General features: G+C 39.8%; 1 protein-coding gene across 2 annotated transcripts in view; it reads left to right on the top strand.

Annotated features, from left to right (window-relative positions):
* PCNX1 (pecanex 1) overlaps positions 1-25,667 on the top strand; it is a 101,298-nt gene extending 75,631 nt beyond the window's left edge. For both annotated transcript variants that reach the window (XM_063439591.1, XM_063439590.1), the window contains exons 16-36: positions 391-482; positions 1,125-1,234; positions 1,321-1,426; positions 2,035-2,127; positions 2,849-2,999; positions 3,982-4,123; positions 5,968-6,145; positions 7,224-7,332; positions 8,455-8,584; positions 14,148-14,206; positions 16,063-16,278; positions 16,427-16,680; positions 17,624-17,854; positions 18,502-18,602; positions 19,023-19,173; positions 19,668-19,898; positions 20,257-20,531; positions 20,627-20,835; positions 21,297-21,724; positions 22,982-23,122; positions 24,304-25,667. In XM_063439591.1, the coding sequence (XP_063295661.1) occupies positions 391-482; positions 1,125-1,234; positions 1,321-1,426; positions 2,035-2,127; positions 2,849-2,999; positions 3,982-4,123; positions 5,968-6,145; positions 7,224-7,332; positions 8,455-8,584; positions 14,148-14,206; positions 16,063-16,278; positions 16,427-16,680; positions 17,624-17,854; positions 18,502-18,602; positions 19,023-19,173; positions 19,668-19,898; positions 20,257-20,531; positions 20,627-20,835; positions 21,297-21,724; positions 22,982-23,122; positions 24,304-24,444 (3,548 nt within the window). In that variant the 3' untranslated portion in view covers positions 24,445-25,667. The remainder of the gene's footprint in view (positions 1-390; positions 483-1,124; positions 1,235-1,320; positions 1,427-2,034; positions 2,128-2,848; positions 3,000-3,981; positions 4,124-5,967; positions 6,146-7,223; positions 7,333-8,454; positions 8,585-14,147; positions 14,207-16,062; positions 16,279-16,426; positions 16,681-17,623; positions 17,855-18,501; positions 18,603-19,022; positions 19,174-19,667; positions 19,899-20,256; positions 20,532-20,626; positions 20,836-21,296; positions 21,725-22,981; positions 23,123-24,303) is intronic.
* The last annotated feature ends 507 nt before the right edge of the window (positions 25,668-26,174 follow it).

Below are 26,174 nucleotides of genomic sequence, written 5' to 3'. Positions count from 1 at the left end.
TTCTACTGCAAGAGAGCTATGCAAGGCCCAGCAGGGCAATGCTCATTGGCTGGGAGTATTAAGGGAGTTCTCTCAGCCAAAGAGCAGGACAAGGTATCAGCAGTATAAAACCACCTGGCCTCTCCTGCAGTGAAGGCTAGATGTGTCAAGAGCAGCTAGGAGACCCAGGTAATTTGTCAAACTGTTTTTAAATGGTATGACAAATGACACAGACCGCACAAGGGCAATCCTAATTTAAAGCTTTTATCCCTACAGTGACACAATGCCTTCAAAATAGATACTGTTGCTGCACAACCAGCCACTTTCCCAGAAAAATATATTGTCTATATCTATAGACCATAATGTTTCCAAAATCTTGAGAATACTATTTTTTTCTTTTTCTCCTTTCAGCCACCACCAGCTTGCTTGCTGCACTTTTCAGCTTTATTCGTAGCATTGTGGCTGTAGCTTTACTCTACGGACTGTGTTATGGTGCGCTTAAGGTGAGTTGTCAACTAGAACATTTGATTAAATGAGTAATGGTGATTCACATAAGGAAAGGTTTCATAACCACTTTTTTTTTTTTTTTTTAACAGTGTACATTTTCTATAATGGTTTATTCCTAATCACTATGACCACTTCAGTAATTTTGTGTGGTCATGGTGGAACTAGTCTAGATCTACAATACTTGAGCTTAAAACGCTGCACATTCCATTATATTTGCAATTATTTGCTGGGGGGGGTAGTTGCATCACCGCACACATGATTTTATCAGCCCGCAAATGTAAATTCTATTCAAAATGTATGTCCGTCAGAGAGTCCTGCACACTGGCAACAGACTTAAACATTATCTCTTGTTGGAATCATGTCATTTGCTAAACACATTTTAAAAATTGTCAACATGGTCCATTTTTAGATTTATCGTCATTACTTCACATGTGTAGAGATGCAAAAAAGTCACAAATCTGATTTTTCAATAAAATACACGACTACAATAAATTTATCAAGAGAGAGCTTGCACTTGTAAAACAATAAGCTAGCAGAAATCTGTTTTTATTTTTTCTGATTTCATTAAAGTATAAATGGTTGTCTTCTCTAAAATCACAATTATTCAGCATACCAGAGAAATGTGTATTGTTTTGCAGGATCCTTGGGATGCTCAACACATACCTGTATTATTCTCAATTTTCTGTGGTGTATTAGTGGCACTGTCCTACCATCTCAGCAGACAGAGCAGCGATCCCTCTGTCCTCATGTAAGTAAAATAACATGGACAACTAGAGGAAGTATATTGGATTTTTGTGGGTTGTGATTCAATCTATATCTTTCCTTCACTTTCAGCTCACTGATACAATCAAAGATTTTTCCTAACAATGAAGATAAAAATCCAGAGGACCCACTGTCAGAAGTGAAGGACCCTCTTCCCGAAAAGCTGAAGAGTTCCGTTGTAAGTTTGAAAAATCTCTTTGCATTTTTCAACTGCTATTCAAACTCTTCCTGTAAATGCCCCCTCTTGCCACTTCTGGTGTCCCATGTACTAGTTTTAAGGTGGATTTGTTTTAAACACGTTTAAAACCTTTTGACCATTTATCTGCGGTTATTTTGTGCATGCCATTATCATTGGATTTAAAATGTCTACCTTAGTGTTTATTTCATGATTGTATATTATTGTTACAGTACAACTTGGTTCATAGTTGGGAAAACAATGCAGGCCCATTTTCCAAAGTAGTAATAATGTCTTCCCTATCAGAGTTTTAAAGGGAAACCCCAAGAACGTTTTTGTACTGGGCTGACTACTGCAGAATTTCTTGGAAAACGTTCTCATGGAGTACTTGAAATAAACTTATGGTTTATTTTTTGGTGAATAAGGAAAAGTAGGAAAGGGGGAAAATGGTTTCTCAATCTTCACTGTTTCCTCTACCTCTGTAAACATACCTTTTTGTGAAAGAAAGATGTGTTTACTTGCGAACTCCTTTCTGTAAATTATCATTTGTTTATAATTTTTAAGCTTAGTGGCAAATTAAGATCCAATAATTATGCATTTCTTTCCCATAGAATGAACGCCTACAGTCAGACATTGTGGTCTGCATTGTTATTGCAGTGTTGTATTTTGCGATCCATGTGAGCACTGTGTTTACAGCATTACAGGTAACTTTTTTTTTTGTCTTTCTTCTGCACTTATGGTTTACATTTATCTTTAAGATAAGCACCAAAACCACTACAGCATGCTTGGACTTCTTGCCTGGGGTTTAACTGGTGCCACGTCCTGCCTCCACTACCTCAGACAGAGAGCTTGAAGTTCCTGCTTATTAGTTTCTGTTAAATCTCCTGAGCAGTGCATACCTAGCTCATTGGCCGAGTGCCGTGCATACCTAGCTCATTGGCCGAGTGCCGTGCATACCTAGCTCATTGGCCGAGTGCCGTGCATACCTAGCTCATTGGCCGAGTGCCGTGCATACCTAGCTCATTGGCCGAGTGCCGTGCATACCTAGCTCATTGGCCGAGTGCCGTGCATACCTAGCTCATTGGCCGAGTGCCGTGCATACCTAGCTCATTGGCCGAGTGCCGTGCATACCTAGCTCATTGGCCGAGTGCCGGTTGAACACTCAACCAGTGAACGTAGCTCACACAGAGATTTTGGCAGTCTCTCAGGTAGTGGAGGCAGGGGAAAGTTTTAACACTGTTTGACTCCTTTCAGTGGTAGGACACCAGGACACTCCTGGCAGTATAACCTCAACAGCGCACTGTAGCGGTTATGGTGCTTTGTACTAGTGTTCCTTTTACTAGTTGGTACTTTTGTGTAGGCAGATTTGTAGTATTCTAGAACTACGTATATACTCATGTATTAAACATTGCTTGTGTTTTTCAGCCTGTCCTGAGTTACGTACTATATGCACTAGTTGGTTCTGTTGGATTTTTAACTCATTATGTTCTACCACAAGTACGTAAGCAGCTTCCGTGGCACTGCTTCTCTCACCCGCTGCTAAAAACCAAGGAATATTACCAATTTGAAGTCCGAAGTAAGTGACTTGTTTACAGTGGAGCAATGGTTTCCTAGTTCCAGTTGTTGGCTTTTTTTTTTTTAAGGAGGTCTAAAACTTTGTTATGCTGATTTTAATCATTTAGGTCACCATTGATTGACAGAATTAACCTTTTATTAATTCTACTTAGAATATATGTATGTGTAATACACACACATTTTGACCTTTTATATGTAGATCTGTTTTTTTTTTTTTCCTGTTGGAATACGCTGTATAATGTGAAAACATCAATTGCCATATAAGCTGGTGCTATATAAATGCCATTAATCTTAATCAATTAATCGATGTGTAGACAGGCAGTTTGGCCTTCATGAAGTCTTATCGCCTTCACAGAGACTGTTCTGACTGTTAAACCATTATAAGTGCACTTTTATTGGCTTGTAGATATGAGCGGTTGTCTTTAGATTCCAGGCTCTTGCTTCTTTGCTTGAAATTATGGTCCATTATCTGCTGCAATTTCTGCAATCCTATAACCGTGTCCATGTACACTGACAAAGTTTAGTATTTGGACTACTCTTCTGTGGGTTACTTGCTCACTTTGACTTTTCTGGAATGATTCAGTTTGTGGCAAACTACATTATTTTGCTACTATGGATTCTGCTAGAGCTGCAATGGCTTAGCTTATTATTATTACTGGTATTTATATCGCGCCAGCATATTTCGTAGCGCTTTACAATATTATCAAAGGGGGAGATTTAACAATAAATTAGACGATTACAAAAACGTACAGGATCAATAGGTTGAAGAGGGCACTGCTCAAACGAGCTTACAGCCTATCCTATCTAAACCTTCTGTACAGATATTGACATATTTGTTAGTTTTTGTACACTGCACAGTGTAAATACTTTTTTGAAAGACTGATGTGACTGCTGATCTATTTTATTAATGTGTGCTTTTAACAAATGCAGCCACTTAAAAAAAAAAAAAAAAATCAATAACTTTGTTTTATTTTATTCACAAGATGCTGCTCACATGATGTGGTTTGAGAAGGCTCACGTCTGGCTGCTTTTTGTGGAAAAAAATGTTATTTATCCATTGATAGTTCTCAACGAGCTTAGCAACGGTGCTAAAGATATTGCCAGTCCCAAAAAGCTGGACGTAGAGTAAGTAATATTATCTATTCGTTACGTTTTAGCAGTTTTACAATTAAGAAATGCTCAATGTAGTAATTGTCTAAGTACATTTTGTTCAGTTATATGTAAAATGTTATGAACCGTACTTATTGACACTTTTAATAATTACAAAACATTTTAAAATGTCACTTTCCAAAGTTACTGAAGTTACAAGAGTGTGAATTTGATTTTGTGTAAAACTAAATTAGTCTTTTTATATATATATATATATATATATATATATATATATGTAATAGAAATTATGCCTATGTTCAAGATTTCTGAAAATGTGAATAATTTCGAAATGGGTTTTGTTAAATCAAAATTTTGTGTTGTGGATAAGGATCAACGTTTCGACCCGTAGTCTGTATCAAAATATACATTCCGGTAAATAGTGTTTATATAAGATAAAATAATCACTTACTAAGTGCAGGTGTTACTATAGTGCTCAAACGCCGTGGTGGGAGTGGTTACACGAGCGGGAGGATGTGACGGCAATTACGTGATGATTCTGTGAGGATCGCGTCCCGTTTCTATGGTGATGGTCGGATGATAAAATTGTGCATTGAGTGCACAACAGTGCCTATGTTAGGGACTAATAAAAATAGGAGGAGGTGGACAGTAAAGATAATAAAAATGAACATGCAGATGATCTAGGTCCGGTTTCAATATGGTAAAAAAAAAATGTAAGACCAAAATAGTAGAGCCCAAATAAGATTCAGAGAGGTGAAACAGTGACAGAGCAAAATGATAACTAGAAAAAAAGAGATGAGGAGATGGATGAAACAAGAGAAATATAGAACATAAAGAAAAAAGCTAAGTGAGCGAAGTGTAAATAATGGAGTGAAGAGAATACCCGATGAATGTGAGAAGTGAATGAAATGACATGATAAAAGTACTGAAAACTAAGTGAGCGGATCGAGAAAATAAGAAATAAACATAGTGATGCAGAAAATAATGAATGGGGTATTCATATATATCTAGATAACATCATCCATGTCTCAAGAAACAAGATTTTGCAAAGACAATAAGTCATCAAAGATTAGTAAAAAATGTTTATGTACTACATAAATATTGTATTCATAGAATTCTGCTATTAGCCAAAATAAATATAATCTGTCAGCTGAACAGTAGGCAAGAGAAAAGCAGGTAAAATACCAAAATGTTATCTGTATAATAGAGATACCATGCTGTTGACCTAAACGGGTATCAATAAAAAGAAAAAATGAAACCAAAATCCTATGGAAAAAATGCACAAATAAAAAGGGGTTGGAAAAATTGTTCTAGAACTCAATGGAGGTCATGTCCATCACTGAGTTGACTTTAAGTATTGATATATCTGTAGAAAAATTGGAACATATAAGAAAAGGTGGGGGGGGGGGGGGGAGTTATATGCTAGAATGTTTATCGTGTGTCTAAGAATGAGCTGAATGACAGTCATTAAGGCCTCTCGGATGGACAGTGTCCAGTGTTTTGATCCAGTACGTTTCTCTTTGGAGCAGCAGTGGGGGGGACATGGCCAATAGCCATGAACTTCAATTTAGGGAGCCGATGTTGTGCTTCGAGGAAGTGCTTAGCCACCGGTTTATCAGTTCTCCCGTCTCTGAAAGCAGTCATGATCCCTGATCTGTGACCACGTATTCTGTTACGAAGGGTAAGATCTGTAACAGTATTAGTCTTTTATATTAGCCTGATGATTGTTCCATGTGCCTGTAAGTTCCTGGTGTTTTATGCTTTTACTTTCTGCCATCAACCAGAATAATAGAAAATCACAAATCCAAGGTGTATAAATATGAAATGTTCTCATTTGACCAATTCTCATTTCCTATTTATAGGATTGGTGCGTTATTGATCACTATTGCTGGTATGAAGCTGCTGAGATCGTCTTACAGTAGCCCCACCTGCCAATATGCCACTGTCATCTTCACAGTCTTGTTCTTCACATTTGATTACAAAGAGAGCTCCGAAAAACTGCTGCTAGATCTCTTCTTTATGTCTATTCTCTTCAGCAAGGTAATTGGTGTAATAGCTCCTGGCAAATATCACGTTTGTGGGATTCCACTTCTCTCTCAATGCACAGCAGTTGGGATTGTTTTTGCCTATTTTGTGTTTGAGGACACTGTTAAAGAAAACAAACACTCCAGTGACCATAACAACTAAAGTTCAAAGATGGAGAAAGACACATGGTTAGCTCACATTGTGTATGTAATATGAAACTGAATGTAGGGACACTAGACTATGTAATAATCAAACCATTATAGGGTTACTATAGTGCCAGGAATACAAAGCTGTTTTCCTGGCACTATCTCTCCCCCTTTCCTCGTGCCCTCCCTCCCCAGTAAATAGTGTAAAAAAAACTTTATTTACCTCATCCCAGCGCTGACGTCCTGCGATGAGCGGGCTTTAATGGGCCTGCGTGTCTGGTCGACAGCCACTGGAGGAGGTGTGGAGTTCAATGTTCCTTATATTTCATAATCCATTTGGTAATATTAGTGGAGTGAAAATGTGGGAAACAAATGCACCAGACAAGAAGTACCATAATACTCAATGGAACTATTTGTGCTGTTTGCTTTTACCAACGGTTATCTAATAAATTCATATATTGTGGCAATATTGCGGGACTCAACCGAATTACCTGCTAGCATTAATAAACATATCCAGGTTTATCTACGAAACTGACAATTGCAGGGAATTACATGTGAAATTCAAATTGAAGGCAAAATTAGTTAAACTAATTAATTTAAACAATGTTCAAGCTGTTTAACAAGCATCAAAAAGCCTCTAAATATTATTTCATATAAAATTTAAAAATATATATATTTTCTCTACATCCTGCTGTACTAATTATACAGGTTGGAAAATGAATGATACTGCCTTGCTTCTTTGTAATACTATCAAATCAATACAGAAACATTATAGAATTAATAAGCATTTTTATTTATTTGTAAAGTATTTACTATTACTTAATCTTGACCACATAGATTCACTTACAATTTTTCTTTCCCAGCATGAGACTGTAGTGTTCGCAAAACACTTATTTGTTGTTTCTATAAAATGAGTGATTTGTTGTTTTCCCTCTGTTTAATTTCAGCTTTGGGAATTATTTTACAAGCTACGGTTCGTCTACACCTATATAGCTCCTTGGCAGATTACGTGGGGATCAGCATTCCATGCCTTTGCCCAGCCTTTTGCTGTACCTCGTATCCATTACTACAAAGTGAATGCGGATTATTTAATATATGCTTGTTTACTGTCATTGTACATATAATACTGCTTCCTGGCCATATTTAGTAATTATTTACCTATTTTTGTCAAGTAGTTTGATATTTAAAGCTGATTTGTCAATACCTTGTTCCCTTACTTAAGTAAACACCGTTGAAGCATTTACAGGGGTGAATAATGCAGCAAAGCTAAATAAGAGCGTGCTTGACTTTGTGACTGCATTTCTGTGTTCAAGGTTGCTTTGCTGCTTCGTGAAGGTTCAGGTGCGCTCCGGCATGTGCAGAGAAATGCTTTACATCAATAAACTTGCAGTTATTATTTAGCTCCATAAATGGCTTTATTGTGTTATCAAAGCTGCACGAACATCACTACTACTGGGGGGGATAGGGGGGGTTTGCAGACAAATAATTTCATGCAGTTTTATTTAAATTTTCCCATGGTACTCATTAACATATTATAATACATATGTGTGCAATAAGTGGGTGAAATAATTTCAAGAAAACAACCACATCTCCTTAAATACAATTAAGTAGAAAAGGGAAAATTGTACGGAGACCGATCTAAATTATATAAAAAAAATAGAATAGTGAGGTAGAGGTATAAGTAAAAAGGAATATGATAAAATAACAATAGGTAAGGCTTGACAAGGGGGCAGGATAACTTCCTGATAAGATAATTAGCATGGGGTGGAGAGGACAGGATCTGTGATGCTTGGATAAGGAATGTGGGGCGTAACTTCTCTAAACACTAGTTGTGAAGGGGTTTGGTGGATTGGAAAAGCATTAAGCACATGTTGACTATTCAAATCAGATGGCTGTTCTTATATGATGTGCGTGTGATTATTTTTTTTTTTTTTTCTCTCTTTACTTATTTGTGCAACAATTTCCATTGAGGTAGCTATGAGACTCGCTGGTGTAACCTCACCCGAAGCGATTAAACTCCATCCATGAATATTATAGTGAAGGGGACATCTGTAATTTGTTTTGGAATGTTTTAAAACAGGTAGGGTATCAGAAACAATGCTCTTTATGTCACCAAATAGATCACATTGTGTGCAGATTCTTTTTGGAATATTTGCTCCCTTAACTCATGACTCTTAGATTCTGCAATGTTATTTGTCCAGGCGATCGTGTCTGCTTTATTTTCCACTCCTTTAAACCCCTTTCTTGGAAGTGCAATATTCATCACATCATATGTGCGGCCTGTCAAGTTCTGGGAGAGAGATTACAAGTAAGTGCTGCAGAATCTTTAGGCTGTTTATTTGGTACTTTCCATAGACAAGGTAAAACAAGAAGGTACTTTTTATGTAAAAAAATGTTGTATTTCTCTTCTTGGTTTAGCCAGTTTTATCAGAGAATACAAATTTATTTGAGACGGGTGCATTATGAGAAAATGTATCAAACCCAATCTGAGTACAATATGGTTGATCTGTGAATATCCGTATTTGGAATCTATTGTAACACAAGCAACGTTTTGACTATCAAAAGAGCCTCTCCTGAGGCTTGAGAAAGGCTGTTGTGAGAGCCTGAAATGTCATTTGTGTTAGAATAAATTCTATATACATGAGCTTTAGTTGCTCTAGGCATTGTTTCGCCATCATAATACTCTAAAAGAAAGGGGGGGGGGCGCGCTAACTCATGGAGGACAGACGTGTTTCGCAGAAGCTCCTCCACAATCTTGGCATCGAAAGCGATTCAGCCTGATTTTGGGACTACCTGGAGCCCACTCCGGCGCCTGACATTGCTGGGCCCAGTAGTGGGGGTCAGTGACCTGGAAAAAGCTCTCTCACTCTGAGGAAACTCAGCGACAGCTATGGTGGGGCAGGCACCCTGTTATACCCCAACCCCCTGGGACCGTTGGGGGTGATCACGGTCCAACCCGGGAGAGCTACACTCCGATGGAGAGACGGAGGGGTGAAGGCTGGCAGGCAAGCGACTAACCCCACTACTGGCTCACCCCTAAGGGCGGACACCTCATGCCTCCCTCGCAGATCTTAACGCAGAGACCACGCTTCAGACAAAGCTAGTGGCTAGCCTGGCGGCATTCTGGATAAGGCTGGAGAAGCGGGCACTGCAACAGGCCTCATCACAGGCAAGCAGCCCCTTACCCAAAACGACACCCTGCACGCGCACAGAACATACTCGCAGGGAAGAGGAGCCCATGGAGAAGGCGGCTCAGGTCCCACGTGTCACACCAGCACAAGCAGCGGCAAAAGCAAAGCCATACACTCGTGAGACTTGCGCCTGCTCCCAGCCGGGTGTCTCTGGTAATCCTGGCAACCAACGCCCAAGGGACTGTCCGGCCCCACATGACAAGACCAAAACCCGGAGGCATGAAGCACCTCATTAAGCTGCCCACCCGCGGGATACCCGTGACGGGAGTTGGCTGACAAAAATTAAGGAGCCAGAAGGACTAAGGCTTCCTTTTAAATGTATGTGCCCCCCCCCCCAACACACAGCGTATAAGGATGACCCGAGTCTCAGCCTTGCCTCATAACTCCGACATTTTAACCTCCCTGCCTCATGTACTTGATCCTAGAATCTCCTGGGACATTTAAGTTATTTGCTAGCCTGAGCTTAGAGATCTAAACAGAACCCACTTTTTAAGCATATGACTGTATTATATTTACATGTCGGCAAATATAGCATACTGAAGTTCATACTGCATGTTAACCCTCTGACATAACTTAATAGGCCTGCTTATATTACCTGCACAGTCAATGACAGGGTACCGCCACTTTAGTGCTATGCCAGCGGATTACCAAGATGACGCCACACTTACCCAAGATGCTGAGGTGGGCCCAGTTGTTTCTTGACTAGTTAGGCAATGTTTACTAGCCTGTAATTGTTATTATTGTTAGAACTACTGTATGTCTGGGGGGGCGTGGCTAGCTGAGCTACTGAGCAGTCGTGCTTTCGCAGAGCTCCTGCTCTATAGAAAGAAAAAACAAACTTTTTGCCCCAACGACTTCAACCATCCGGAAACCTCCCCTGAGAGAGATGGGGCGAAAAAATAGAAAAATCACCCATGCGGAGGGTGCAGCTCCGATATTTGCCTGTCCTTTAACAGGCCCTCACAAGCCAGACAAAGCATGGCGCTTGGAGATCCACTTGGCTCCAGCGATTCTGAGCCGTCACAAGATGAGGAGAGAGCCCAAGCACCCCAGGCCTATGGCAGAGTTTTTCAGAGAACGGATTCCGACTCGGACAAATCCCCCTCCACTAAAGGGGACATCAAAAACCTCCTCAGAGATCTGAGGGAGGTATGGAAATCGGACCTCGCTGGGGTGCAGGAGGAGATTGGCAGCCTGAGACACCGCATGGGAACCATAGTCCAAGAGTCCAAGGAAGAGGAAAGAGGGAAAAAACTGGAAGACCCTAATACTCGTATGGACATACTCACCCAACAAGTACAGCCCCTCTCCCGCACTGTGACATCCCTGGAAATACGACACCGACGGAGGAATGTTCAGATCCGCAGGGCGCCAGAAACGGTGGGCCAAGAAGCCTTACTAGGTTTAATCCGCAAAGTACTACAAGCACTCGGAATCAAGGAAGACGGCGAAACGCCAACCTTTGTCACAGCTTTCAGAGTCCAAAAGGCTCCAACAGCACCTGCAGACGCACCACGGGACATCATTGCTGTGACCAAAGACATTAATGCGAAATCCTCCATCATGGCCCGGGCCAGGCAACGACCAAGCCTGCTAATAGCTAACTGCAGGATCTCTATATATCATGACCTGCCCTTTGCATTCCTCCTAGACCCGTGCAGGTTTGCACCCGGATCCTGCTAACAGGGATGTGAGCGGCCCCCCCAGGAGATACACTGGTAACGAGTAACCCTCAGACATACCCTCCAACTAGGCATGCAACCAAGCGACACAGGGCGCTACAAATTTATATAGTGGGACAGTAGAGGCCTCAGCCACAACCTAGAGGAACTCCTGGGAGGCTTTGCCGTGAGCGGAGCAGACAGACAGCAATCCCAGACACCATCAGCCTCAACAGCACCAATGCCAGGAAAAGGTAGGCGCTCCCAAAAGCCCCAAAACCAGGCAGACGGTCAGGACATAGGGGCCATGTATCAAAGGAATACATGGAGGAAAGCATGCCAATCAGGGACATGGGCACAACAGCAGGCAGTGACAGACCTGAAAACTCACAACCCCCACAAATCCCTCAAGCTGAGCTGCAAGAACAGCCAGACGACTCAGCACCTACCACAAAGAGGGATCTAAAACTCCTTCTAGTAGAAATTTGTAAGCTACTGGCGGCGGACTCCGCACAATTAAAGACTGAGGTACAAGCAGTCACTGAGAGAGTGCGAGCGTCAGAGGAGGAAATACTAACAGTACAAACCCACCTAAACAATGTCAATACCTCTGTGCAAGAGCTCCATGCTCAAAATCAGACACTAACTCCGACTCGCAACCCTAGAAGACCGCCAGAGACGCACGCATATCAAGATATCAGGGGCATCCCCTCAACGATCACTGCGGAAGAACTGCCACACTACGTTAGACTATTGACAACCATCATGTCACACACTGTGACCAAACGCATGACCATAGACAGTGTATAGCGCCTTCCAAGCCCCACTCAACGCACGGCAACCTTGGCACGAGACGTCATTCTCAAATGCCTCACGCTACCTGATAAGCTCCAAATTATGGCGGCAAAGAAAAGGCACCGCTCACATTCAAGAACTCAAGCCTCACGTTTTACCAGGATCTTACAAAAGCCACCCTCCAGATTCGTAAAAGCTATGGGCTGGTCACAACCCAGCTGAGAAACGCAGGATTGGCATACCGCTGGGAAGCGAATGGCTCCATAGTAGTGACTCAAAACGGGACTGCACATACGCTACTAAATATGGGAGAAGCACAGACTTTCCTGGGCACACTAGGCTTGATACACCCAGCCACACCTTCAACCTCCAAGCAGCCGGCGACCACATGGGATCCCGCCAACATCACACCATTCACCCCGAGAGAGATGAACCCACGACCAGAAACACAGTGACTGCAGGGTGCAAACCCCCTGAAGACCCTGTCTTTCAAACCAATTCTAACCCAGTTTGTGATGATAGTAGTTAATTCTGTAGATTGTATTAGAACATTTTGCTCACATATGGCAACACCACACAATGCCCACACAGGCATGAACATGGCTCAAGCAAGGGCAGAGTAGGCTGACTAGTACAACAGCGAGTACCAATGGCATAACACCCTCCCCCCCCCCCCCTGCTGCCCCCAAGGTAAGGGGCATACAGCATGGTAGCACATCCCTTTACTTCACCCCCACATTATTTGGGGTGCACAGGCATAAGTTCCTCACGATCCACTACCACCTCTACAACCTGAAACCAGCATATCACCTCACACTTGACATATAACAAGACACCTGTACCCAGCAACCCCAAGCATAAGCACGCACCATCACAGGACATAGGTCATAGGCAACACACACAGGGACCACAATCAGAACCAAACACAAGCAGAAGCTCATTAACGAGCGACCTTCCTGTTGTGGTCCCCAAAAAGTGGAAGCACGTAACATAGAAAATTGATGCTGTCAAAAATATTTAACCCACAAATTCTCAGAGTAATGTTATGCTCACTGTTATATATGTAACTGTACCGACTTGTTTTTCTATGCTCATTACTTGTTGAAACAAAGCATCAAAAAAAAAAAGGAATAATAAAAAAAAACGTAAATATGGCTCCAGGCATTGACCCCACACATCAGGGGCACACCAGACTGGCAACAGAATACACAAAGACATAACAAGGGCGCCCATAGACAACCCAACCCACCAGCCGCGCTCTCCATATGAGAGCCGAAAAGGTACAATCTGCCTAAACTATCCGCGGCCCACCAAAGACCCAGGATAAATGAATCCATAAATCAGGGGCTGGACGCACACGAGGGGTATACGTTGCATGTTAAATTGTTTCTTTTTCTTTTACATTTTCCCACATTAACAATACTTTACTTTAAATGCTAAAAAATGACTAATCCATATGACTGAAAGGTAATCCTTATGCATACCCATTCTGGGACAAGACCCGCGCTAACTAATCACTCACCACACAAAACTGTACAACTAAATGTCATGACGCTGTATAGTATGACACACCTGCATCTGCTGTCGTGGCACTGCGGGAATGTTTGTAAATCTTTGTTGCACAACCAAAATAAAGAATAAGAAAAAAAAAAAACTACTGTATGTCTATCTCCAGCTTGACGATCTTATTGTGACTTATTATAATAGACATACTGAGCTAGCCTGTATTAAGCATATTTAATGGTTACCAACAGACTTGTCTCATATTCTGACTACTTAAAAAAAATGCATAACATGCTTGCATATTACAGTTCCACTAGCTTAGTCAATCAAGCGCTGTTAAACTTTGATTACTTAACTTGCTTAGACAACATACCTGCTTAGATATGCCTGTTATATGTAGCGAGCAATTTGTGTGATTTAAACATACTTAACTTTTTCATAATTAACTTAAAGAAATATGCTCATACTCTTGAACACCCCAATGTTAAGTGTTGAAACTCAGCGTGGGGAATGCCATTGGGGTACCACACGCATGCTGTAATATTTCTCTGCACTGCAAAAATAAACTTTTTTTTATTTTTTTTAAATACTCTAAAAGAAGGGTGAGTGCATTAATGCACAGAGCGGAGTTTCAAGCTGCAAGCCCAGTAATGAGTAACTCACAAGTAGGCAAACGTTTTACTTTAGCTTTATTTGTAATTTATCCTCCCCTCTCTTTCAGTACAAAACGTGTGGACCACTCAAACACAAGACTAGCCTCTCAGCTTGACCGAAACCCAGGTTTGTATATTTTACTTTTTTCGCCACCTTTGCAAGTCCTCTTTTGCATTAAACGTATGTTTGTACTATGGTTTGTAATCTTTGTTTTGAGCTCATACACTGCGTAAAGGACCACTATAGTGCCAGGAAAACACACCCTCATGGCCCCCTCCTGCTGGGCTCTAGGTGGAGGAAGGGGTTAAATCCTTACCTTTCTCCAGCGCCGGGCTCCCTCATCGCTGGGGACTCTCCTCCTCCTTTCAACGTCATCGGCTGAATGCGCATGCGCGTGCATTCATTCAGTCCATAGGAAAGCTTTCCTATGGACGCTGGCGTCTTATCACAGTGAGAAGCGCCTCTAGCAGCTGTCAATGAGAGCCACTAGAGGCTGGATTAACCCATATGTAAACATAGCAACTGCTAAACTGCTATGTTTACAGCAGGCAGGGTTAACCCTAGATGGACCTGGCACGCAGACCACTTCATTAAGCTGAAGTGGGTCTGGGTGCCTATAGTGGTCCTTTAAAGGGAAATTATAGTGGTAAGAAAATGCTAGTTTAGCTAGCACCATAGCCCCCCAGAGCCTACCACCCCCATGGTGCAGAAATAATTATTAACTTAACATATACCAGCGCTGATGTCAATCAGCACTATTTCAGGCTACACCTCTGCTCCTTCTCCGTGGAAGTCAGCCGGCGGGGGGGGGGATCCTAATGCGCATTCACTGCAAACGACACGCTCGCATTAGGATTTTCCCCATAGAAAAGCATTGTATAATGCTTTTCTATAGTGTTTTGGGTAACTCTGGATGTACTTCTGCAGAGCTTGAGCATGTCCAGCGTCCGTTAGGCAACCACCTGCAAGTCTCTCGTGGCTGTTTACTTAATTACAGGATTAAGCGGCCTGGGACACTACACCTGGACCACTTCAATGAGCTGAAGTGGTTTGGGTGCCTATAGTGTCCCTTTAATGCTTAATTGGATGGTAAGAGCCCATGAAATGTTACATATGTATTAAAATCCTTCTCTACTAGTGGAGCAAGACATGTCTGTAATGCTACACTTTAGCACATTTATCTGGCTGATAACTATACCAAGGGCTTGTTGATTTATAAACTACTTGTTCTGGGCATATTAATAATCTGCTGTTGGCTATTTTAGCAGCTCAAACATTTAAAGATAGTGGAGTGAAGATACTTCCAGCAGTGGAGGACTTAAACAAGATGACCACCCCATTGAGCAAGAGTAATCAAGGAAATAAATTTGAGTTGCAAACGAATACTTAGTCTAATAAGTGTCATTCTATTTTCAATAAAAACATAGCAATTTTCCTGTTCGGCAAATGATTTATTCTTGCCTAATCTTTGAAAGTTAAGCTTGTTTCTACAGGTGAGCTTTGTGACTGGAAGGTAAGTCAATGAATGATAAACTAAAGAGCAACTAGACTTCCATTAGTTGGTTTAGCTTTGCTCCTATGGTGGCATGTTGAAGTAAAGATGTTTTTAAAATTCGGAGAGTTAACAACTAGGACTATGCATCTGGTGTCTTTTATCGGGAAGAAGTTAAGCAAGAAAGCAGATTAAATTAACTTTATTTCACCTTATTTCCTTTACTGCCACTGTACATTATGCTCACAATTACCTTTTGCCATTTAAACTTTGCTTATCCATTGATAGTTTTTCGTTTTCAGTAGATGAGAACCTACTGACGTGGTGAACCCAGTAAAATTATTTTTGTTTGAAGACAGACATTACAATGTTAATTGAAGTCTTCTGTATAATTTCCAAACATTTATGGACAGTAAAAATGTGTGTAATAAATCATGCCTTAAAGACTTACATTATTTTTTTGTTGTTGTTTTAATCTTTCTCTGCTAAGGATCAGATGACAATAATCTCAATTCCATATTTTATGAGCACTTGACCCGCTCTCTGCAGCACAGTCTGTGTGGAGATCTTCTGCTTGGTCGATGGGGGAATTACAATACTGGAGATTGCTTCATTCTTGCCTCGGATTACCTGAATGCCCTGGTACACCTTATCGAAATAGGCAATGGACTTGTCACATTTCAGCTCAGAGGGCTTGAGTTCAGAGGTAAAATATATTATATGCTACACCAGAGTGGTAGTAAAAACTACACAAAGTTTTAGCCTGCCTTTATTTTAAATTAAATCTAGGTGATCTCCAGAATTTGCCTGATTTTAAAATGGTTTTTTTTGTTTGTTTTTTTGGTGTTACATAGGAACCTATTGCCAACAGCGTGAGGTAGAAGCCATCACGGAAGGTGTAGAAGAGGATGAAGGTTTCTGTTGCTGTGAGCCCGGCCATATTCCCCATATGCTATCTTTTAATGCAACATTTGGTCAACGCTGGCTTGCGTGGGAAGTCCTGGTTACAAAGTACGTCTTGGAAGGCTATAGCATCACAGACAACAGCGCAGCTTCTATGCTTCAAGTGTTTGATCTGCGTAGAATCCTTACCACTTACTATGTCAAGGTATTTTTCAAAAACTACTTTGTAGTCTCTGTATGTGGATAATAAAACTGAAAGCTGTGTGTTCTATATTAGTGTTTTTCAACTCTGAAACAAAGACTGTTAAATTCACTGTTTTAAAGGAACACTCCAGGGGGACCATTAACCACCGCAGTAGTTAATTTGTTTGGCTAAAGTTGAAGGATTTGCTCGAACACCTAATGCTCTCAGCCGATCACCTCTGCCTTTTCACTTCACGAGTGAATGCTTCCACATTAGCTGATCACCAGAGGAGAGGCAGTGTGACCGGTTACTGAGGGGCACTGTTGGAAAACAGTTTTGCAGTGGAATATTTACGACCGCACCAGAGGACTCAAAGTACCATAACCACTTTAGTGAGATGAAGTGGCTATAGGACTGGGAGAGTTCCTTTTTATACACAGGTGAAGGCAAAAACACCTCTTTCTCACCCAAGAACTCCCATGGAAGAAAAACTTCACAACACTATAGGGACGTAGATATACCATCTAAGACTGTTATAGATTTTAAGCACTTGGTAATACAAATTGGTATTTTTTTATATAGATATGCATAGTTTATGCAATTAATTAAAAATAAATAGTTTCAGCTTCATTCCTGCCAACAGATTTTGAACTTTTAATTCTCCTTGTGAATCTTCAGTGTTGTAAATTATACAATTGAGATAAGCCAGGTTCTTGATACCCACTCCATTGGTCCCTTCCAGTTGTATTTATTACAGTTAATATATAATATTCTGCATCACTGAACAAATTGTAAACTAAGACAAACAATTCTATCATCTCACGTGGCAGTCTCCACTGCCCTAATTTCTATATACTGCCAAGTTACTTTCCTGTACTGCTCTGAAAAGGTTAAAGATTTTCTTTGCAATTTTCTAAGAGAATAGCTTTGATAGACCAATTTAAACTCTCCATTATGGTCGCAGGGCATTATCTTCTATGTGACCGCCTCTGGGAAACTCGAAGAGTGGCTGGAAAATGAAACCATGCAAGAAGGCCTCAGACCATGCTCTGATCACTGCTATGTCGATGTAGATCCAACGTTTAACCCAAATATCGATGAAGATTATGACCTCCGGCTGGCTGGGATTTCTCGGGAAAGTTTTTGTGCTAGTTACCTTAACTGGATCAAATATTGCTCATCTCGGCGGGAAAAGGTGAGAATAAAAGCCTGCTCTAAGCAAATATATACACAAATTGCACATGTGTTAAGAGTGTACTATCAATACTATGTGCAATTTGTGTATATATTTGTTTAGTGCAGAAAACTGGTAGTCACATGTTAGTCTAATTGCCCTACTTCAAGATCTCTTGGCTCATACCTAGATGGTATTTTTAAATATCACCTGTACATCTAGAGATGTCATGTACTGAGGTTTCAGGAAAAAACAATATTAAGAGTAAATCTGTTGCACGTCCTTGCTGAACTCAAAACGAATAGCAAGTTGATTTCATCCTAAAAAGTCCTATTATATATTGGATAACATGATTTGAAATGCCATTGTGCTGATATGTATATCTTAGATATTTAGTAAGAGTCCATGGGCTTTTTGTGGCTACCTATTATTTTGGCCAGATTATCGATCTCCAGAAGTTGCATTGTAGGAATGTCCGTGCAATAGAGGTTTGACTTAGCATCATGGCAAACGTAATCTGCAGGCGGGGGGGGGAGATTCCATTGCCAAGGATACCCATCATTGCCACAGACTCTTAATTCTCTTAAGAACCTGCAAAGTAATGTAATTGATTAAAACAAAGTAAAAAACAAATGCAATTGTGTGTTTTTTGTTTTTGTTTTTTTAAGCCTCTGGATGCAGAGAAGGATTCCCCTTTGGTGACACTTTGTTATGGTCTCTGTATTCTTGGGAGGAGAGCATTGGGTACAGCTTCTCATCACATGTCCAGGTAGGTTCAAATGGATGGTCTGAATTATATTGTATCAACTGGAGATAAAATACCTGAGCTCACTAAATGACTAAACTGAATATCCCATTAATAGGTCTAGCGGGTTACTCTTAAGTATATATAGAGAATCGATTGGTATCCAAAACAGAAGTTTGTAATGAGATGCACAGTTGGATTTTGTTTGTAGAGGTTCCTGATATGTAAATTGACCAGTAAAAATATTATTCCATGCTAGTACCTAATGTCCTGCATAATATCATTTTTTACTAAAACCCTTTTTACTTCTGAATAAAGTTGAAATGCACACACTATTGCTCTTTAAATGACAGAGCATATTTTGTAATTAATATGTATCCTCTGGTTATTGCTAATTGACATTGACAAGTCATTGTTTCCCCGTCTTTCTCTGTGTATTGCCAGTAACCTGGAATCCTTCCTGTATGGATTACATGCTTTGTTTAAGGGAGATTTCCGTATCTCTTCCATCCGTGATGAATGGATATTTGCGGACATGGAGCTGTTGAGAAAAGTGGTAGTTCCTGGCATACGCATGTCATTAAAACTTCATCAGGTAACTTATTTCTGCTTCAAACACAGCAAATAAGCCCATTGCTACCCTAGCCTTTCCTCCTATTATAGGTCATACAAAGTTATATTCCATATAGCCATATACTTATTACTCACTGTTCCTGTGGCATTGCTCCACGATGGAGGGTACACTTCTGTGACTTTAAACACAATTCCTTGCGCTCAAAGTGTAGTCGATACAAAGGTATAGGGAATAATAAATCTCTATTGTTGGATATATAACAAAATTAATATGTAGCTGATGGTAAAGTTTAATGCCACTATTACTAGCCCAAGGGGAGATTACAGGTCTTAAAACACACCGGCTTTGGCTGAACGCATTTCACGTCTTAGCGACACTTTCTCAACAGTCCTGTTCACTTGTATTGTGAACTAAGGTACGGTTTCTAATCTGTAATGGTTAGAAAGCTTTTAAAAGTGACTGGTATTTTTTATTTTATTTTTTATTTCCTTTCTTCCTTGTGTATGTGTTTCTAGGACCACTTCACATCTCCAGATGAATATGACGATCCTGCTGTCTTGTATGAAGCAATCGTGTCACATGAGCAGAACCTTGTGATTGCACATGAAGGTGATCCAGCATGGCGGAGCGCCGTTCTTTCCAACTCCCCATCTCTGCTTGCCCTGCGCCATGTTATGGATGATGGAACCAATGAATACAAGATTATCATGTTAAACAAGCGCTATCTTAGTTTCCGCGTCATTAAGGCAAGTGCTGGCCATCATTGTTCTTTATTGTTAAAAGAATATAATTGCCTGTATTTACAAGCAAAAAATGTATTATGTTGCGGGTACAAATTAGTTTGGGAACCGCTGTTAACTGGTAATGTACTATAAATATTTAATTTTTACAACCATATTACTTTATCCACCAGGTTTTAAATATTATGAACGGTTGTGTAACAATTCTGGATAACCGCTATTGTATTCTTGATAACCAAAGACAATTGTAGGCTACACTCCGGGCAGAGCTTGGAAGTAGGTTTCGAACAAGGAAGGCATTGCATGCCTTTTAATTGGATATTTTTTCCAACAAAAAAATTATTTTTATTTTCATTTTTGACAGGTAAATAAAGAGTGCGTACGAGGTTTATGGGCAGGCCAGCAGCAGGAACTGGTTTTTCTTCGCAACCGGAACCCAGAGAGAGGAAGTATTCAAAATGCAAAGCAGGCGCTCAGGAATATGATCAACTCTTCTTGTGACCAGCCGATTGGGTACCCAATCTATGTTTCCCCACTGACCACATCCTACTCCGACACCCATGATCAGCTCAAGGACATTCTTGGGGGCCCCATAAGTGTGGCAAATATCAGGAACTTCATTGTGTCTACATGGCACAGGTAAGCAAATATTTAATGTATAGATATAATATTTAATTAGGATAAAACTTTCATGGTTTCATAATTGCATCTTCTCATTTAAAAACTTTTGTCAGGCTGAGAAAAGGGTGTGGAGCAGGATGCAACAGTGGTGGAAATATTGAGGACTCTGACGCTGGAGGCGGGACCTCCATAAATAGTAACAATCCATCAAATCCAAATGATGCTCAGAGCAGTGCATCACAAGGTGGTATCCCAGGTGGGACAGGACATGTGCACACAGCACGTCTCCAGCCTCCAGGTGTGCCTCATCCATCAACACTAGGTGAGCTTGAAAATGGGCTGTAACAAAGTTCTGTATGTGATACTACTATGCCCTTCATCCTGTAACACTATAGGGATTTACTATTTAAATTCCTGAGTTCTTTGTTCAATATCTTTCTTGTGGTTAGAGAAGCAAGGAAAGGAAGTATTAACCAGCAAATGTAATGGCACAGGCTGTAGTTTACGTTTACTTTGAAACCAAAATAAAAAGCTGTAATTTTGAGATGTCTGTAATTTATATTTTTATAGCACACTAGGAGTCTTCTTGTTTAACAAATAATATATCTCCGTTGGCAATCTATCCAACATTTTGGTCTGATGACAGATATATACGTTAGGAAAAGTAGCTTTTCTTACATTTACTATTTTCCTTAGGGTAGATCAACATAGAGGTTTATTTTTAACCTGATGGTCTGTTCTCTCTTTCCTGCAGCTTCACCAAAATATGAATTTCTTTTCCAGGAACCAGCCACAGTTCCCACTCAATGCAGTCTAGCCTCGTCCGACATTCCCCTGCTCGCGGCTCTGTAGCTAGTCAGTCTTCTTACTGCTACAACAGCCGTCACTCATCACTTCGAACGTCTACAACAGGATTTGTGCCTTGCAGGCGCTCCTCCACCAGCCAGATATCACTTCGCAACCTACCCACATCTATTCAGTCCCGATTGTCCATGGTGAACCAGACGGACCCTACAGGACAGTCAGTTGTGGTTGGCCTTCCTTCCTCTAGCAGCTCCAGCCAGAGCATTCCTGCTTGCAAGAGACACACCTTAGTGGGATTTTTGGGAACAGAAGGAGGAAATAACCTCAGTGAAACACAGTCCTGTGGCAATTCTAGTCCAGCAACGCATTCAAGAGCCAAAAAGGAAGATGTTGTTTATAGAGTCCAGGTGCGGCCTATGCAGCCTTCTTGATAATGTGATGGCTTTTCGTTCTTAAAGGAGTGGCATGCAATTCTGTAAATCTGTGCAAAGCCAAGCCTGAAGGGCAAACAAACCACACTAAGAAAAATTACATTCCAATACCTGTTTAATCTGTTTCAGATGTTTGTTGTCTGAAATGTAGACAGTGATCGTAAATATATTTAAAATGGTTGTCTGTCGAAGAAAAAGGCTTGTGTAGCTCTGGAAAAAAACAAAAAACATTGATAAAGCCTATAATAGTTAATGAATCTGTGATTTTTGACTAAAAATAAATATATTTAATTTATTGAAAAATGCAGATTACGCCTCTGTGGTTGAGTCAGTTTTAACATCTGATAACCTCTTTTTCATATGTTCTCTCCAGTTTACTGGTAATGTTACAAATTGAGTTACTTCAATTCTATAATAATCTTACTCCAAGCTCCATGTCTGCTTCAGAGTTTTGAAGTGCCTATGATGCAAGGAACTTTGAGCAGTGTCTACGTATCAAACGCACATGCAGATATATTGAGGCTATCCGTTGGGGGTGTAAATCCTCTTCAGGTTGCATGGTTAGCTAGTCTCAAATTTAGGTTCATGCAAAGAGTTTACTCATTGCCATAGGGGTACTCCGCTAATAAATTAAGAACTGGGTTGGCATCTAGCTTTTGCAGCTTTGCAGATACCATTCATCCGGTGTTAGAGGAAGCTCTTTGCCTGCTGGGACCCAAGGAAGAGGCAAACCACTAGAAAATTATTTGCCCTTTTACAGGAGAAATACACCGGGTTACTCCTGCCATCATAACCACTATATTAAGCTGTAGTGGTTATGGTCCTTGGAGCAACACTTATAAAAACATTCTGATGGGCTGAATTTAAATAGTTGTTCAAATGTTAGTTGCATTCAATGATTTTTAGGGGACGCTCAAAGTTTTGTTGGTAAAAGTGAAATCCTTTAAAAGGTCACTCATGCATTTTCAGTTTTACTTCTTCAGGGTATAAAACTGTGTTTTATAATCTACAAAGCTTTCCTTGGAACAAATTAGTGTCTTTGAAGTTTTTATTGGTTGGGGAGGGGGGGGCGGTTGTCTTATTTTTATTCCTTTTTATTTGATTTGGCTGTTTGTTTTGGACTCTTTCGAAGTTGTTGGGTTTTTTTGTTTTGTTTTTTGCTAATGGGCCGTGCAGTTAGTTTTCAGATCTCTGTGAAAACACCACAATTTTATTTATTGTGCTCACTCTTAGATTGTGGATCCAAGCCAAGTGCTTGAAGGAGTCAATATATCCAAACGGAAAGAGCTGCAGTGGCCAGACGAGCTGGTGCGGCTAAAAGCTGGAAGGAATAGCTGGAAGGACTGGAGCCCTCAGGAAGGCATGGAAGGCCATGTAGGTTTGGCTGATTACCATTAATATCTCCAAAGGAGGCAACATTTTTTGTTAGCTGCAAGCAGTAAAATATCTGAATCAAAGGTGGATCTGGGAGGACAATTTAACTGTTTCTTGGGTTCACCCTCCCCATATTTTTGTTTCTCAACGAAGAGTCTGTGTATAAATATTTATATACAAATATGTATGTATGTAAAGTATAACTTGAGATCTCAACCGAGACCGAACCATTGCACTGTTGCTTTAATAAAACAGGGATTTCTGCCTTATCAGAATCTTCATTAGTTACTTTTGTGTGTCCTTTTAATACGAAACATTGGGTGTAATTAGTTTAAAGCAATTTCTTCTGACCCAAGAATTGAACAAGCAGAGAAATTAAAACACTTATTTGTATCACCGTATGCTTGTGAAATGTACTGAAGTATATTAAAACAGCGGGCACTTTTTCTGTGCACCACAACCTCGAATGCGATGTCTACTTCCCTAGAGTAAAAATGTTGAAAAAGATGAAACTTTTATTATGATGTTTGCATTTATTTTTTCTCTTGATCTAAAGGAGTCATATATTTTATTTTAATTTTTTTTTTCTTTATTTCCTCTTACACAATCTCCGCAGCCCTTTATTAGAACAGGGCTGTACACGTCGAATATGTGAGGTCTTAAAACTCTTCTATAGCATTAGCATGCTGGACTCCCACACTGTAGACCAGGGATGCCAAATGTTTTAAAACTACAGCTTCCATGATTAGTTGTCATTCTAAAGACATGCAAAGCTTCATGGAAGTTGTAGTTCTAAAACACCTGGGGATCTACCTTTTGTAGACTAATAGGATGGATTCCTTTTATAGATGTGGCAAAAATCTGTAAATGTTGCCACTGATTTAAATAGGAAATACATTTTCCAAACCATACATGTCTTGCTTAGTCTGTTAAAACACCCCATATCACCAGTTGCTTTTAACACATTCCCTTTCTAAATGATAAAATTAAATGGCAAAGCCATGTTTTGTTTTTATTTTCTAAAGCTTATTACATGTTTTTGTCATTTCACAAAAAACACAAAGGTAATAAGACCACAACTTGATATGAATATTTTGTTTTGTAATTCAGTTCTTGCTCTTTGATCTTTCCTTTTTTTTTTTTTTTTTTTTTCCTCTTCTTTCTTGTATTGGTTTCTACAGGTAATTCACCGCTGGGTGCCTTGCAGCAGAGACCCTTACTATAGGTCCCATATTGACAAAACAATCCTGCTGATTAAGATTGAGGACAAATATGTTGCTGTAATTGAATCTGGTGTGCTTGAACTTGGGGCCGAAGTGTGAGACTGCATTTGTCATCTTTCCAAGGAATAATACTGAACTGACAACATTATAAACCTGTTTTGAGACACAGAGTTCAAGATGCAAGAGGCGTTGATAATACCCAAACCTGTAAAATTATTACTCCCCCCTCCGCCCCACCTTGTCTGGTTTTTTTAACCGTTTGAATGTCAGAGAGATGTGTATCACATTGTAAAACACTTTCTTTCCTCTCTGGCAGCTAAGTGGTTAATTTGTGGTTTAAATACTTTTTTTTTTTTAACCTACACTATATTATGTGTTTAAATTATCTATTGCTATGCATTTCATATGCTTTAAGTCAAAAACATTTTACTTTTCAGTTCAGAGTATGGTCTCTCTATTTTTTCTTTATTTATTTGCCAAAAATAATTGCCATATTATTCAATACTTTGTACCATGTTTTTTTTTGTTTTTTTGGGGTTTTTTTTTTCCTCTTGTGTACAAATATAGTTTCTGTTTATCGGACTTCATACATGTTTTATACACAGCAGGTCGCTGCAAGCTTGATACTTTTATTTTTCCTTTCTTGTGGCAAAATCTTTTGAGGAAACTGCACTAAACAGTTTTTGTTTTCTACAACAATGCACTAAAAAAGTCTATCAGTCAGAGCATTTATTTATAAATCTATATGTGTGTGTATATATATATATATACAGAAAATTCCGTAATTTAAATAGCTTTTATTATGAAATCCTTTTCTGTACCTGTCCCTATTGTACTTGCAAACAATTTTATGTAAATGGCTGGACCGTTGGTTTCCCTGTGTACTGACGAAATGCATGCAATTTACACAAAATATTTAAACACTACTAAGAGCCCCTCCCCCCAAAACAAAATTTATCAATCACTAGTGGTTGAAACTATAAGCAGAAAAGGTAAACATTCTAAAACAAATTATATCCATGTATAGCTGCAATGCCCTTTGTTTTTGAATAAGACTACTGCTAAAGCAAATATATATAAATGGGGCATATGGCACTCAACTTTAAAGCCATGTTAGGTGAAGTGCTTTGATATCTGTATACAGGACATTTTAATCTGGTGCAGCTACCGAGCGCGAAGATTTTTTTTCTCTTTTATTTTCAACACGTGCCTGCTTAATCAATAGGGAAGTTGTATATATCTACATAGCTCGGTGAATAATTAAGAACTGCTTCACCCGTTTGTATTCTAGGGCAGAAATCCCAGAGCCAGACTTGGTTTAATTTTTTTTTTTTTTTAAATTACAATTCTATTTAGATAATTTTAGCATCAGATGTTTAGTAACCAGTCCCCTCAGTTTGTCTAACTGTAGTTTGAAACATGTCGGATAAACTTACAGATTTCACAACCCATTTTGTTTATTGTGTTGTAAATGCACCCTTCCCCTATTTTACTTTCCACAAGCTCTTAACACACGTTTAAATGCCTTTAAACCTACATAAGATTGCAAAGGCTTATATAAACCTTCTGAATACTTTGGGCCTTGTGGTACAACTGCCATTTAGTTTCTGAGCGGAGTTTAGTCGCTTTGTGGCTGTAAATTAATAAATCCATAACCATTTAATTTCTTTAAATGTGGCCAGCTAGCAATCTAATGACATATCATACCTTTTTACAAGAACCTCTTGAAGCTAATTTTATATAACTTCCCCTGTATTTTCATGCATATGAAATGGATGTTTTAAGTATTTATAACTGTGAAATGGATTTATTCATCTGTGCTGTCAAAA

The sequence above is a fragment of the Pelobates fuscus genome, chromosome 13 (genome assembly GCF_036172605.1).
Source record: "Pelobates fuscus isolate aPelFus1 chromosome 13, aPelFus1.pri, whole genome shotgun sequence".
Taxonomy (NCBI): Eukaryota; Metazoa; Chordata; class Amphibia; order Anura; family Pelobatidae; genus Pelobates; species Pelobates fuscus.
This window is presented reverse-complemented; position numbering and strand designations above follow the sequence as displayed.